Below are 15,343 nucleotides of genomic sequence, written 5' to 3'. Positions count from 1 at the left end.
TGCTTAGCATAAATCAATATAATTAACTCAGTAGTCTATCTGGGGTGCTTAAGCAACGCAGGTAAATTAAGGTGATCGGTTATTAGGAATTAGACGTCACTCGCTGCTCCCATTCTCCCGCACAAATTAATAAACATCCAGCAAAGAGGGACCCCCAGCCCCCTCCCCACGGCCTGTTCCCTGTGGTGGGAGGAGCAGCTTCGGGCTTGGCAGAGCCCTGGGAGGTCACACAGCAAACTTGGTCATCCCAAAGCTTGCAGGAGTGAAGCGCGCCTCCGGCAGCTAAAATCCGGATTGCAGATCCTTGGAGAGCTCCCCACGGCGAGCAGCATGGAAAACAGGGAAGAGCATCCGTAACTAAGCAGCTACAGCTCCCTCCAGTGACTTTTCCACCTTCTGCTGCTGGAGCTTCTGTCAGTGGAAGCAGGAGTAAATAGGAGAGAAGGAGCAAAAAGGAGAACAGATCTGTCCTTGCAGATCTCCACGGGGTTTGCCAGTGGGGCTGTGCCAGAGCTAGAAGATGGCACAGGGACTTTCCCCATGGGATCAGGGCTTACTCACAGGGCTTGGGTGCTTCCCCAGGAGCTGGCTGCAAGCCTGGAGAAGGGTTCCCTTTCCCAAGACGTGATGCAGAGCTGCTTGTTCTCTCCTCAGGTAACGGCAACACATTGCGTTTGTTCTGCCTGTAGTTCATGTTTTTCTTTTCAGGAATTAATGCCTTCAGAAAAAGGTCCCTGGGAATTACATAAATAGACGATAATGGAGGAGAATTGTGTTTCCAAGAGGGCCATAATTCAAGGCTTCCAGTGTTGCATTAGCAGCTTCTTTGTGTGACTGAACACAGTGCCTTTTGGCTGCCAGGTGCCCTTGGTGAGCAGTGGCTGGGTCTGCACTCAGGGAGCAGCCACCAAGCCTTTGTGACTTTCAATGCCCAGTAATTTTGGTCACAGTGTGGGAATTAGCCTGACTAACAAGGTGTTGCTTCCCCGGTAGTTATCTTTAGTTTCCCCTGGAGCCGTGCTGTGAATCTCTTAAGTGACCTAAAATGAGGTTTTCTGTGGGAAAGTGAATTTATTTTGCTAGGATTGATATTGGAAGGGCGTCCCTCTGCCTCTCGTGCTTTTCCTGTTGCTTTATCTTGTTCTGAGTGGTTGATGTGAGTGCACGTGTGGTGTGATGGTGACCAGCTGGGCTAATGTCAGCGTTGCTTTGGGGCTCTCTAAGTTCACTGCCACGTCCTGGCTCTGAGCTCTGCCTTCTGGGGGAAAAGTGGGTAAAAGTGATCGTCAGTGCATTGAACCAAACCTGGTTGGAGTGATGAGGCCGTGGCGGATGGAGAGACCCTTTCCCAAGGGTCTCATTCCATTGTCAGTCGTTTTCTTGGATGATCGGACCTACCCTTGGCCAGGGTGGTTGTGTTTGGGGTCAGCTCCATGGGTGTGAGTCTGGAAACCTCCTACAGACTCACAGGGAGCTCTGGGCTGGGGAGGGGAGCCCCTGTGAGGTGCCAGGGACCTCCAGAGGACAGGGTTGCCTCAGGGCAAGTGGTCTCCACCATCCCCTGTGAGTTGGCCTCTCCACCCGAATGACTGGAAGTGCTGTGCCATAAACAAGCCTGACTCCTCTTGCTGTGGATCAGCTGGGCATTACCTGCCAGTGAAGCCACCTCAAATCCATGACTTGGGACAGCAGGGACTCGGTAGCCCAAAAATCCCCGTGGGTTTGCCTGCCCTAGCTAGCTCGCTGCCTAAATGGCTAGTCCTGCTTCTAATGACAGAATATTCATAACTGGCTTTCCTGGCAGGCAGAAAATCAATAGTGCGACTCCGTGTTTCTACCAGGCTGCTTCTCTGCACACGTAGGAGGCTGGAAATCAGCCACGGAGCCCTTGGTCCCAGCCAGCAGTGTGCTGAGGGATGGGATTAGCACTCAGCACAGCTGCTCCTCCCCTCTCACTGGCTGGTAACCAGTCCTGAGCGGGGGCTTGGGGGAGTGGGCATGGACACATCCCGAAAGAAAGGGGTTGAAAATACGTAATTGCACACAGACACAGCAGTTGTGGGGACCATCACCATCAGAGCCACGACTTGGTGCCCAGCAGCCAGCAGGAGTGGGTCAGGAAACACCTTTCCCATCAGGACAGCGCAGAGGCAACAGGCAGTTGTGTTCCTTTAAAGGTGAACCAACTCTTTGGGACCCCTGGAGCTGATCACACTTTTTTCCTCCTATGTCTCATCTTCCGTGCCTGTTTTCTGCCCGTTCAGGGGGCCACGAGCTGGAGCAGATGCAACTCATTCTGGAGACAATCCCCGTCATCCACCAGGAGGACAAAGAGGAGCTGCTCAAGGTGATGCCCATGTTCATCAACAGCACGTGGGAAGTGAGGAAGCCGCTGAGGAAGCTGCTACCCGAGGTGGACAGTGAAGGTACAGTGGTGCCCACTGCCTTTGGCAGTGTCCTTCCCCTGGGGCTTCCCCTGGCTGTCGTGTTCTCAGACCTGTTTCCTCAGGCTCCCACAGGAATTGCCCTCAAAGGGCAAGTGCGTGAACGCTGCTGGAGAGGATTCAGATATTGGCAGTTGCTCCTGTAGGTCACACATCCCTCACAGAGCCTCCAGGTCCTGCTGACCATCCCACCAGGGGAGGTGAGGGCTGCAGGACAGCACTCAGGACACTGTAGCTTGCTCACAGGTCTCTCCTAAGGGTGAAATAGTCCTCCAAGACTATTCCAAGGTGCCTGCCTGCCTTCCTGTGTCTCTCCTTGGGCTGTAAGCAGGGGCTCAGCCCAGAGGTTCTCTTCAAGCCCTGTTTGCTTCCTTCCTGTGGTTTTTGCACGAGCACAGTTGCACAGTACAGCAAGACACGTGGTTTTACTTCACCTGTGTCCCAACACCGTGAGATGGTTGCTACAGGAACACCGTCCACGTGCTCTCCTGAGCTCCTTCCAAGGTTAAACCAGCAACCTGCTAGTTTTGGGAAGACGTCAAGACCAAGCACAGCTTATGTTTGCTGGCGTTAACTCTTCAGTATAAGACATCCAGTGTCTGGTCTTGGCAACACGATATCCGTCGGCCCAGGGTGCCCAGGGACCACGTCAGCCTCCGGCACGCAGGGGACAGATTTATTCCCTGCCATTACTGCGGGAAGAAAGGTCACCTGTGCCCCTCACATAATTCACGGTCGTTTTCCTGCCTCCCTGACCCGCAATATATCGTAATATACAAATTATAATGTGTCCTTCCACCACGCTTCGTGCCCACAGCCAGTGACCTTATGGAGCTATTGATTCCCTCCCACTTAATTAGCCCGAGTGATGAAATAATCTCGCGGGAGACAATCGGATATTGGTTAATGTTTAAGCACTGAGGTGGTAGGTAGGGCTGCCCTTTCTGCTGAGTGACTTTGCCCCTAAAGGAAACTGTCCCGCTCACACGGTTACACCTTTAATGGGGGATGTTCCTGAAGGTGCAGGATGAAGTTGTAACTGGAGAAAGGCATATTGCTGTTTATGTTGTCTGAACTCAGAGGGACTTTGCCATGAAAGAATCAGCCGGATAAGCAGCAACTTAAGTGGCAGGATTTTTTTGTCTTTTCACGTAGCCTCGGTAAGAAGAGTCATCAAAGTAATCACAACAAGCCCCCTGCGTTTAGATTTAATTCTAGCCACTGTAATTGCGCTGAAATTCCCTCCTCCATCACTGTAGGAGGAGTTCACGCACTACAGTCTTTCTAAAATAATTTCCGTCATGCAGAATTCTTTAAATATTAATGTGTAAAATATACTTACAGCGTTGGTCATGCTGAAGGCTTTCGAAAACTGCAGTAAATCCAATCCACTTCAGCCGCGTGTAAAGATGTGAAACCGGTTGCCCGAAGTGCGGCGTGCCTGCCTGTTGGGTGGATCCGAGAGCGTGGAATCAAATCCCGACACCACCCAAAGGCCTTTTTTTTGGGGTGTGATTTGCCGTTCTGCCCGGGATCACAGCGCTGGGGTGTAACCCACGCACGCCGTCCCCGTGGAGGCGTGACCGTGCTCTCGCAGTCACTTCTCCTGCCTCGCTGGAGGAGGTGACACCCAGAGGCTGCAGGATTGCTCCCTGCGGCTCCCGTGGCGGGTGAGATGGATGCAGCAAGGACAGGAGTGCCCGGTGTGGGTGCACTTGGGGTGTGGCCTTTAATTCCTCCCTGACTTCGAGGCGATTTGTTACGGGGGGGTTCCACGAGACACTCGTCCTGGGAAGGGCGCTGTTGCTGCTTCAGGGGAATTAGTGAGCTGGTTTCTCTGTGCTCCACAGCCATTGATTTTCTGGAGAAGATACTGACATTTAACCCCATGGATCGATTAACGGCCGAGATGGGCCTGCAGCACCCCTACATGAGTCAGTATTCCTGCCCTGAGGACGAGCCCGTGTCCCAGCACCCGTTCCGGATTGAGGACGAGATTGATGACATTCTGCTGATGGAAGCCAACCAGAGCCAGATGTCCAACTGGGACAGGTAAAGTACCCCAGGGTGGGCCAGAGACCAGATGCTGGCTTAAATTCTTGAGGCAGAACTTGACTGGTGAGTCCCTGACCTGCCCTTGCCTGGGTTCCATCACACGTGTTCCAGACCCATGAAAGGCACCTGTGTTTCCTTCTTTATGCCGTATTGTGATTCTGACCTGAGCTGGCCAAACCTCACCAAACCCAACAAGAGGTTCATCATTGGTTTCCTCAGGGAGCAGGTGTTGAGTCTGCACATCCCAGTTACCACGCAGCTTTCTGCTTTTGGGTTTTATTCACAGCCTGTATTGTCACTTGAGTTTAAGTGGCTCTGCGGCCCTTCCCTCTGTCCTCTTTTCCTATAGAGCAGGTTATACAATACTGTAATTCTTTTACCTTTTCGGGGACAGGGTCTGGTTTGGAGCACTGTATTTATCACTTTTTAAGGTGCCTGAGCACCAGAGACCAGAGATCTGGGGGTCTTGTAAAAAGTCCTTAGTTGTGTTGACGTTTAAATGGTTTGCTGAAAGCCACACTGGAAGTTTAGAGCAGATCAAAGCTCTGAGCTGAGGTCTCTAATGTCCTAGATGATTACCCCAGTGTCATGGTTTGAGATAGCCCAAATTCCAATTCCCTAGCTCCATCCCCCCTCCCACATCTCAACCCAATGTGAGATGGGTTTTTTTCCAGACAAAACACAACCAGACTCAGAATGGGGAAAGGGAATATATTACAATGACTATACAAATAAATACTACAATACATTATACACACGACTACAACTATCTCTACCATGACATAAGTATTTACAATGGATCAGATCTCTTCTCCCCTCCAAATAAAAGTCCAGGAGGGAAAGAAGGACAGATCCCTTCCAGTCTCTTAGGGCAGCAGCTTCTTCAGAGTAGCAGTCACTAAGCAGCAGCATCTTCTAAGGCAGCAGGCTCTCTCTGTCTCTTCTGTTTCTTGTAGCAACTGATAGCTGGATCTCTGCCAGCACACACAAGGGGGTATCCCCCTTGGCCACTCGTCTCTCCAAACGAGTGGTCTTCCGTGGGCTTCGTCACCCCAGACAAGGTCGTATCACCACGGTCATATCACGAAGCACAGGGGGTCTTCGTGACGGTCTGGTATCTTCAGGAGATTCAAGCTCCTTGCAGGGCCTCTGTGCCCTGTCTCAGGCTGCGAGCTTCTTTGTAGCTTGCAGCAAGGGAGGGCCCTCAAGGCCAACCTCCCCCACTCCGTCCTGGCTGAGCTCTCAGGATGACCGAGCTTCTCAGCTCCTCTCTGCAGTGCATGTTGCACTTCAAGGCTCTTTCAAGTAAGAGTCTATCAACTTCCTCCTTCCAGGAGGTCTCAAAGGAGTTTTGGGGGGTCTGGTATCAGTTCTTACCCCCAAGAACTCTGTAGAACTCAGCTGCTGACTCTCCTTCCCTCAGGTCTCCTTCCAGGAGTCCCTTCTCTGGTGCTGCATGTCTTTGTTGCTTCTTCGGTTCAGTTCTGGCTGCTGCTTTCTCCGGCCACTGCCACGGCCACTGCCCACGATGGAGAAAACATCTCCCAGCATAACTACAGGCACCTAGCCCAGCATTATGCTGTTCCAGGTCCCCACAGGCTCCAGCTGGGGCTGGGGGGCCAAAGCCCCCCCCCTGTGGGGCTCAGAGCCCCTTCCTCGTGGCTCACAACATGGCCACCTTCTTCTAACCTCAAACTACAACTCTTCTCTTCCGGTCTGGTTGTGATATGTTTACATTTTTTGCAGGAGCGCTCATTGGACAGAAATTCAAAACTTCCAGGGGTTTCCACCCCTTGGGGTCTACCACTTTTCTTATCCTCTGGGGGAAAACAAAGTCCAAACCACTACACCCAGTTACTGGTCCAGTCCCAGTACTGGAGCAGGTAGGACAAAATAAGCAGCTAGGAATTAACTAGGTTCATTTTTCTGTAGAGCTCCTTCCAGCTGAGCGGGAATGAGCTGGCTGAGGCTTGGTTCCTCTCTGCATAGCAATTTAATCTCCTTGCCTTCTTAATACACTGTATTTCACCAGCACTGAAAAAAATTACCTAAAGAAATCCCTTCCCTTCACTATTATTAATCTCTTTGCCTGAGTGAGCAAGTGCCAGAGTGGAGGCTGTGGGGGACAACCAGGTCAATTAGGTGAAGAGGAAAGCTGGAAGCTTTCCTCAGGATACCTGTCTTCAGTATATCCCCATAGCTCCAGCACTCCTGTCAGTTACAGTCCCCAAAGCAGCAAATCAGTTGGTGGAGGTCACCTTGTCACCTTTTTATCTCTTGGCTTTCTCAGTTTGACAGAGAAGCTGGGACTTAGAGTGTCCTGCCACCCAGCTGGACACATCTGCTGCGGGGCTGTAAAGTTTGCAAAACAAGCCAAGCGTTTTGGAGACGAGAAACGATTTTGCCTGCGTGTTGTGGGGCACCTGAAGAGAACTTTGTTGCCGTGACAGAGCCCCAAAGCCTGTGGTAACAAGTCTTTTAAAGGCAGCTCAGTTAGGAAACAGTAAATTAGATGTCACTTTGAAAACCACGGCTAAGAATGGGTGTTGTCAGGTAATTGCAATCGAGGGAGTTAAACTGATTTGAGAAGTTATCACTTAGCAAGGTGACCCTTCAGGGATGCTCTTGGTTCCTGATGTCAGAATAAACTGGTTATATCCAGTGTCAGTGGGGACCAACAAGGAGCCCTCACACCATGGTACTTGTGGGCCTGAGGGACAGTTTGATCACTGGTGTTGTTAATTGTGTTTTAATCCCAAGTGGAGGGAAGGTGATGAAGGGCTAAAGGAAGGGGCTGGTTGGTTTGGTTGTTGGCCTTTTATTCCAGCTCCTGGCCCCATCTCAGACGAGTAAATTACTCACCCCACTGGCTTTTTAACACACCAGAGAAAGGTCTCTAATATCAGTAAGACGTTAGAGATCTGTAGGTAATGGTAAATCAGCAAGCAAAAGGCAGAAGTTGATACTGGTTTGAGCACTGCTGTTTCCAATGGAGTCGCTGTCTGTGTGTCTTTCACAGGTATCACATAAGCCTCTCCTCTGATTTGGACTGGAGACACGACAAACACCACGAGATGGATGAGGTTCAGCGGGACCCCCGGGCAGGGTCTGAATCCACCGCTGAGGAAGCACAGGTCGATCCACGGAAATACTCACAGAGCAGCTCGGAGAGGTTCTTGGAGCTGTCCCACTCATCCATGGACCGAGTGTTTGATGCAGATTGTGGAAAATCGTGTGATTACAAAGTGGGGTCACCCTCCTACTTGGACAAATTGCTGTGGAGGGACAGTAAACCCCATCACTACTCAGAGCCCAAGCTAATCCTAGATTTATCCCACTGGAAAAGAGCAACCATAGCACCTGCAGCTGAGCTGTCGCTGGAGGAAGAACCATCCAACCTCTTCCTGGAGATTGCTCAGTGGGTGAAGAGCACGCAGGTGGGGCTGGAGTGTCCCAGCTCCCTTCCCGAGATCCAGGAGCGGAGCCTGCCCTCTTCCCCTCACCGCCTCCGCAAGGAGCCCGCCGAGGTGAGCAGGGAGGCAGACCCTGAGTTTGACCTGGACGTCTTCATCTCCAGGGCGCTGAAGCTTTGCACAAAACCCGAGGATCTTCCAGACAACAAGCTCAACGAGATCAACGGGGCCTGCATCTCCGAGCACCCCGGGGAGATGGTGCAGGCAGAGGTGTACCAGAAGGAGCGGTGGTGAGGGGGAACCCCGCTGCACCTCCCTCTCCCTCGCGGGCGGTGTGGCCACTGCCCGGGGCTGAGTGGCTCCCCCCGTCATTGACCATCCGCTTTTCACACTGTACCAAATGCCTTTTTTTCGGGAAAAAGGCGAGCACAAACCACACGCCCCTCTCGATGCCTTCCGAGGGAGTCAAGAGGTGTGAATGAAGTACTGAGTTTCTTATACTGCCTTAACACTCTTGCCTTGCAATCTCTGGGACCTGTCTGAAACTTAAGTGTACAGGGGGGGAAAAAAACGACAGTACGTGGTAGGTTTACACAGAGAGAAGTCAAGTCAACTTCTTTACCCATCTTTTTCTATAGCAACTTAAAATGACGAGGACAAAGATTTTCAGTGTGGTCAGATAACGTCGTGGTTTGACAGGTTCCCAAAACAACAAACTCTGAGCTCCTCTGAGGCACCTGTGTGAGTACAGGTACGGAGAGAAGTGGTGCCAGGCAGTGTCTGTGGCCGGCTGTCAGTCAGCAGAGAATGGAACTAGAGGTAGAGTTTGGCCATCAGACAGAAAATAACTCTTCAAGGATGTTAACGGGGAAAAAATTTGACCTACGAAATGTGGGCCACTTGGGGATTTATTTTATTTTTTTTTTCTGACAGGAAGACAAAATTTTCGCTAGGCGCGTTGTCCTGGTTTGGTTTCTCGCACCTAAAATTGCGGGTGGAGCATTTCAGTGTAACAACCTGGTGCTGCGAGTCCTGCCTCGGGCATCTGCCCAGCAGACCAGCAAATCCCAGTGGAAAGGGCTGGGCAGGAGCTGAGAGCCGGAAACAGGGTGTCCCACGGTGTGATGCTGCCTGGCACCACCAGCTACACGCGCTCAGCGAGGGCACCCACCCTTCCTATTGAAAGAGGAATTAAAGTACCACTGTTTTACCTTCTGACAAAGAACCTGTGAAGGAAAGAACAGTTCCTGTGGCGTTAGAGTCATCGCTGGCCACTTTGCTTACAGCTTCTTTGGGAGATGCTGGTGTCAGCAGGCAACCAAGCGTGGTGTGTAAATAGACAAGAGACAACAACTGATCTACTGTAACTTCTGTTTTCATCCACACTTCCGAGCACCTTAATTATTAATCGGCTAACAAGAGTTTGTATATGGAAGAAATGTTCTATACTTATATTTAACCAAACTCGGCAGTTTTTTTAGGTGGAAAAATCTGTAAATAGCGCGATAAAAGCCGACCTCTGCTTTCCTTGCCGTTGTGCTGCCGTGCTGCCCAGCCCAGTGGCACTGCTTCCATTCCTAAAAGAGGAACTACTGTGCTTAGGAACCTCGAGGTCCGTATTTAACTACTCCTATACGAATTATTTCCACCCTCTTAGCAAGTAATCTACTAAATACTCTGAGATGTGAAGAAAACTCATGTGAGGTCAGATAACTAACAGCAGCATTTACTGTATTAACCCTGGTTTCTTGTCCTGGTGGGATCAGGTGCAGGCTTAGCTGCAGGAGAGAGCTTGTGTTGGGCCTCGACAAGCCCGAAAACATCTTCCTACTGTGAAGAGCTCACCTTGGGGTGATGGAAATGCCATTCCTCCAGCTGAATAGCAGCATAGGTGCGAAGGCTCCCAGCTGCACGGATGGGATGGGGTGGAAGTCCTGGGAAACGGGTGGAGAAGGCATTTGGAAGGCAAAGCAGTTTGTCTCTGGTCTTTGCTTTGAGCATTTGCGTGTCCCCCAGAGTGGTTTAGAAAGGGGAGACGAAGGAGAAACAGAGGGTTTTCAGTGTGTCTCAGATAATTGATATACCTCAGCTAAAGCTCAGCACTTTTACTGGTGGTGGGAGAAGTTCAGACACCAAGAAGCATCGGCCTGTGCGTTGGAGCGGATCCCAGTCCCGGCCCCAGCAGCCCACGGCTCGCTGCCCGTGGTCCCTCTCAGCTCTGCTGTGCACCCAGCAGCAGCCAGCAAAGGCTGGGAACGGGGCTGCTGGGCTCCAGCGAGTGTGTGCCGAGGGAGGAGGAGGTGGCAGCAGCCACAGTTGTGCCCCACCACTCCCTGGTGCCACCCAGGAGAGGAGCTGACGGTGCCCCATCCTCTGGTGGGAGACGCACCCGCGCTGCGGCGGCGTCAGCGGAGAACCGGACGTCCGGGAGCCAGCGGAGTTTGAACCCGGAGGTTCAAAGATCAGCAGTGTGAGAGCCGGCTTTTAAAACTCTCTTCTGACAGATTCAACAACTGTTTTCGCTGCCGTTGGGTTGAGCAGGTCATCAGCGGTCAAACCGCGCCAGCGTTTTCCTCGGCATCGGCCGCCACATCCTCCGAAACCAGAAGCCATTTTCCGCGGGTTGCTACATCCTTCGCCATGGGCCTACGGGAACTATTTACTGTGGCCATGAAAGAAACAGTTTTGCTCTTGAACACTGTCTTGAGGGCCCACAGTTAAAGTGTAACATTAACTTCACGAGGAAGCAAACGGAGCGTGTTGCCGCCACTCCAGATTTTCCATGTCGCTTCATGAACTGTTATTTAATGTTGTTCTAAAACCTCAGCGTCACATGCTGGGAAAAGGGGATAAGAGAGATGGCTTTAATTTGTTACCTGAGTGTGCTCAGCTATCACAAGCCAGATCTGTTTTTCATCTATAACAATAAAATGTAAGGCCTGAGCCTTCCTTGCGTGGCAGCGTGTAAATTATTTCGCTTACCGCGAGGCTTGGAATGTTTGTTCCAGTTACCGGTGTCTGGGTTTCTTTTTACAGATCACAGAGTTCATTTAGGTTGGAAAAGACCTCACAGAACGGTCACAAACACCTGCACTGCGTGAATATTTGCATGCTGGGGCTATTTGGTGTTGGGTTGCTTTTCACCCCTTTTCACCCGGTTTTGCCTTGCCTGAGGGCTCGGGGTCACGGGGAGGGAACTGAGACCTTGTCACCAATGTGGTGACTTCTGCAAAGTGCTGCTTCTTGCAGTTCGAGGAGTCATTTCAATGCAAGATTGCCCAGCAGGTATTTCAATAAACGTGCAGGTGGTGCTTCCTAAAAGGTAAAAAAAAAAAAGGAGCACTGCTGTCGTTAATGGTACGGTCTGTTGGGTCACGGAGGCCACATGGCACTGGGATGGGTGGGCACCCTGGATTTAGAGATGTGGGTCCCAGCCCTTGTGGCCAGCCTTTTGCAGGGTTGTTTTGGAAAGAGAACAGAGGGAGCAGAAAACACCCTCCTTGAACCTGTGGGAGATGCTCGTGGTGGCCTCCGTGTAAGGATCTGTCCTTCCACCCCAGAAGCTGCAAGTTGAGGCTTGGGAATCCATCGGGGAGATGATTTAGGAGCTCCTTCGAATGTCAGAATGATGCCTCCGATGGTTCTGCTGCTGATTGTTCTTCCCCAGTCACAAATATGTGACTATTTTTACTGCAGTTTATTTTTAATCATGTTGGGATTCAGCAGCTGCTACACCGTCACAGAGCTGCACTAACCAGATCTTCAGAGGTTTACCATTAGAGTAATGAGAAAATCAACTTCAGCTTGCCTTTAAAGGGGCTTTAGGGACGTCCTGGGAAGTCTTTCCTATGCAGATCTCCCCTGGATCCCAGCGTAAAACCACAACATGGTGAATCTTACAAGCGGACTTGCTGGGGGCTGGACTGGGAGTGATCAATTCTGTCCCTCTGAGCAGTTTCATTCCACCATCCACAGCTTTTTGGGAGAGCTTGCAGCGAGAGCTCTGCATAATGCGGCACGCAGTCGTTTAAGGTCTGAAATGTTCTCTCTTTTTTTTTTTTTCCCGCTGATTGTGAGAGGAGCTGAAGAGAACAAATGCACCATATGGTGTTCGCTCGTGAATAAGTTGCCTTTGACATTTTCAAAGGCAGGGTTGGGTTTTGAAAAGCAGCACAATACCCGGGTGAACGGAGCCCCCCTCAAAGCGCATCCTCACTTTCCGAAGCCGTGCTCGCCATCTGGGCGCTGCCGGAGCTTGGTTTGTAAATTCAAAGAGCAGGATTTTGAGGGAGGAAAAAAAAAAAAGAAGATTTTGTCTTAAAAAAAACACAGCCTTTTCTCGGAGGGTCTTGCTCCATCTCAGCTCTTGGGTTGTGGCAGAATGGATTGCAACAAAAGGACCTCGGAAGGGTTGGTTTGGCAAACACCGCAGTGAAAATGAGGCGTTTTGGGAGGTTTATATAGATTTTTGTGAAGCACTGGAGAGATTATACCCAAGTACATGTTTGACAGCAGAGACTACACTGAAAAGTAGAATTAGTTGCTGTGTGTGTCGCTGTTGTTTGAAGTGTTTGTGTGTTCCACAGTGTACTGTTTTAAGTTTAAGCAATATATGGCATTCCTCACAGAAAATGGCAATAGATGTAGGTGAAGGTGCTTCAGGGTGTGAATTGAACTCTGCTTACACTGCATGCTCTGGTGTCCATGGGTCAAAACCCCTTGGAGCCCATCTGGTGACTGCTTAGTTCTTGGGCACTGGCTCTGTCCTCGTGTTCCTGGGAATTCCTACCTAGGTGTTATAAATATCTTGAACAAAACCTGGGGTAATTAAACAAAACCTTGATAGTCCACTCTGCAGAATAGAGCAGGTGAGAATCACCAGTGTGTGGGATTGGCTCTGGGATCAGGGATAATGGCTTCCCACTGATGGAGAACAGGGTTAGACGAGATATTGGGAAGGAATTCTTGGCTGTGGAAGTGGTGAGGTCCTGGCACAGGTTGCCCAGAGAAGCTGTGGCTGCCCCATCCCTGGAAGTGTCCAAGGCCAGGCTGGACAGAGCTTGGAGCAACCTGGGGTATAGTGGAAGGTGTCCCTGCCCGTGGCAGGGGGTGGGATGGGGTGATCTTTAAGGTCCCTTCCAACCCAAACCATTCTGTGGTTCTGTGCTGATGTTTTTATTTCTGCCATTTCTCCCCTGGTGCACACTGACATTTCAGTGCAGAAAGAGCAGTGCAGGGTTAGCCAGCTCCCTGGGAATGCCATGCCTCCATCTGTGAGCTGTGTGTCTTCAAGATGGAGAAGGCAGTGGTTCCATGGTTGTTGCCGCAATGATTTCAAAATCCTGGGACATTTCTGTTGATCCCACTGGTATTTCAGGGGGGAAGTGGAGATTGATGGAGCAGCTTGAACTCTTCTGGGTCCAATCTATAAGGGGAGTTTGAGCTCCAGGATGAGTTACCGTCTGGCTGTGAACAGAGCTGGGTGATGGAACAGGCAGTGCCGTCGTGTTTCCGTGCGGTCACCCCGCTGCTCTCAGAGCAAGAATAGTGTGGGTTGATGTCATATGCATGGGGGGGGAAATAGGTTTCAGGGTGATAATTTGTTGAAGAAAAGTTCCCTAAGTATATGTGCTGTGCAGTCCTAAATCCTGCTGGCCCCTGTTGGCAGTTCCAGTGCCAGCAGGAGTGCCCAGTGCCATCTCCCTGTACACAAGTTCAGTGCTGCATCTCCCTCTGTGAGGACAGTAAAAATACACTTTCTGAAGGGAGATGGGATGGGGAAGAGTGCACATAAGCGTCCAGACGTGATGGGATCCCCCTGATAAACAGTAAGGGAAGAAAATTGATTCAGCCCAAAGCGTTTTTCCTCTGTTCTGCAAAGAACCTGTGCTCACGAGCAGCTGGACGCTGGGGAGCCACCGGTCACCCGGGTAAGTCCTTCTCTAAAACACTCAGCAGTGATGAGGTGGAAGGTGAAAGAACACGCCATGTGCATGAGCTGGGCTCATCCAGGCACAGCAGAACTACTGTGTGTGTGTGTGTGCACACAGGAACACGCAGGTTTCATGCGCTGAAGGCCTGAGGGAGCCTCCGGATCAGGCCTCTGGACTGGGAAGGTTTGTTTCCATCCTTGTAGTTCCGCCTTTCCCTCTCATCACGAGGCTCAGCCACGTCTCTTGCCACCCCCCTTCACCTCTGGAGGTGTGAATTCCTTCTCCATGATGAGAGCTTCTCTGCACTGCTGTAGGAATAAAACCAGGAGCTCGGCACAAAGCAGGTGCACTGAGGGTCTGAGCTGTCCGCATTCAAACCGTCTGCTTTTCCAGCTCAGAGGAGGTGGTTAATGCTCAAGTTACTCCATCCCTGAGAGACTAGCTCATATTTCCAGGAGTTTGATGAACTTGATGTTTGTGGATGGGCAGCGTTCACATCCTACCAAGGGGGACTCATCAGTCCCCAAAGCAGTCACTGTTGGGGGCAGGAGACCCTCACCCGAGAAGGTCTCCCGAGGCTCCAGAGTCAATCATTTGGTACAGCTGCGTGTGAGGAAGGCAGGGCAAGGCAAGAGGGATACCTGTACTGCTGCTGTCTGTCCAGTATAGGTAAAACAGTCACCAGGGAGGTCCAGAAACAAGAGAGAACCCTCCCAGAAACAGTTAAAAATGAATTGGAGGAGCCTCCAGCTTTTTCTTGTGTAATCCCATACAACTTTCAGCTGTGAAAGGAAGGAAGAAGAAAAGCCTCTCTCTCCAGAGAAGGTGGTTGGTATATGATGGTTATTCATCACAGGCTGAAAAGGCTGTCACTGCAACAAAACAAGGCCTTACATTTGAGTGCTTCTGCCACTAATTCAGCCTGCTGAGCAGCTCTGTGGTGCCGCAGCCCAGATAGCTCATCAGTCTCTTCCTACAGAAGGATGCAGAGAAATCAGATTTTCTGGCCAAAATTGGCAGCAAATCAGGGGCTCATGTTGCCCGTGCATGTCCCATGGCACCTCTGAGCCATGGCTGCTGTACATCTCGTCCCACTGTCTGCTCCCAGAGCTGCACCCCGACACCTCCTGAGTGCTGCTGGAGCCGGGCAGACTCCCCCTGCCCTGGGTGAGCTCCTGCACCCTCCCGGGGCAGAGGGACAGGCCTGGCTGGGGACAGAGGTGTTGCTGGCATGTAGTGGTGTGTCTGCAGAGAACTGGCAGTGGCAGTTTGTGTGTCAGCCCTTAATCCTCAGGCGGGCTGTGCTGCCGCTCGGCCTTTGGTGGAGAAACAAACAGGGAACCGAAGGCAGCGGTGGCAGAAATGTCAGCCCCGCGAGCTGCTGAGCAACAAACTGAAATATTTAATCACTGAGCCATTTACAGAGGGGCTGAACAGCAGGAGCCCCAGTGTCTAACTTGGCTGCGACTCCTCTGTCTCCAGAGGCACCGACTGACAT

General features: G+C 51.2%; 1 protein-coding gene across 3 annotated transcripts in view; it reads left to right on the top strand.

Annotated features, from left to right (window-relative positions):
* Positions 1–10,861, top strand: part of MAPK4 (mitogen-activated protein kinase 4) — a 47,351-nt gene extending 36,490 nt beyond the window's left edge. For 2 of the 3 annotated variants that reach the window (XM_032675533.1, XM_032675531.1), the window contains 3 exons: positions 2,265–2,426; positions 4,295–4,496; positions 7,519–10,861. In XM_032675533.1, the coding sequence (XP_032531424.1) occupies positions 2,265–2,426; positions 4,295–4,496; positions 7,519–8,206 (1,052 nt within the window). In that variant the 3' untranslated portion in view covers positions 8,207–10,861. The remainder of the gene's footprint in view (positions 1–2,264; positions 2,427–4,294; positions 4,497–7,518) is intronic. The other variant, XM_032675532.1, reaches the window with a different exon arrangement.
* The last annotated feature ends 4,482 nt before the right edge of the window (positions 10,862–15,343 follow it).

The sequence above is a fragment of the Chiroxiphia lanceolata genome, chromosome Z (genome assembly GCF_009829145.1).
Source record: "Chiroxiphia lanceolata isolate bChiLan1 chromosome Z, bChiLan1.pri, whole genome shotgun sequence".
NCBI classification, from domain to species: domain Eukaryota; kingdom Metazoa; phylum Chordata; class Aves; order Passeriformes; family Pipridae; genus Chiroxiphia; species Chiroxiphia lanceolata.
Note: the sequence above shows the minus strand (reverse complement) of the source record. Positions and strands in the feature narration are given on the sequence as shown.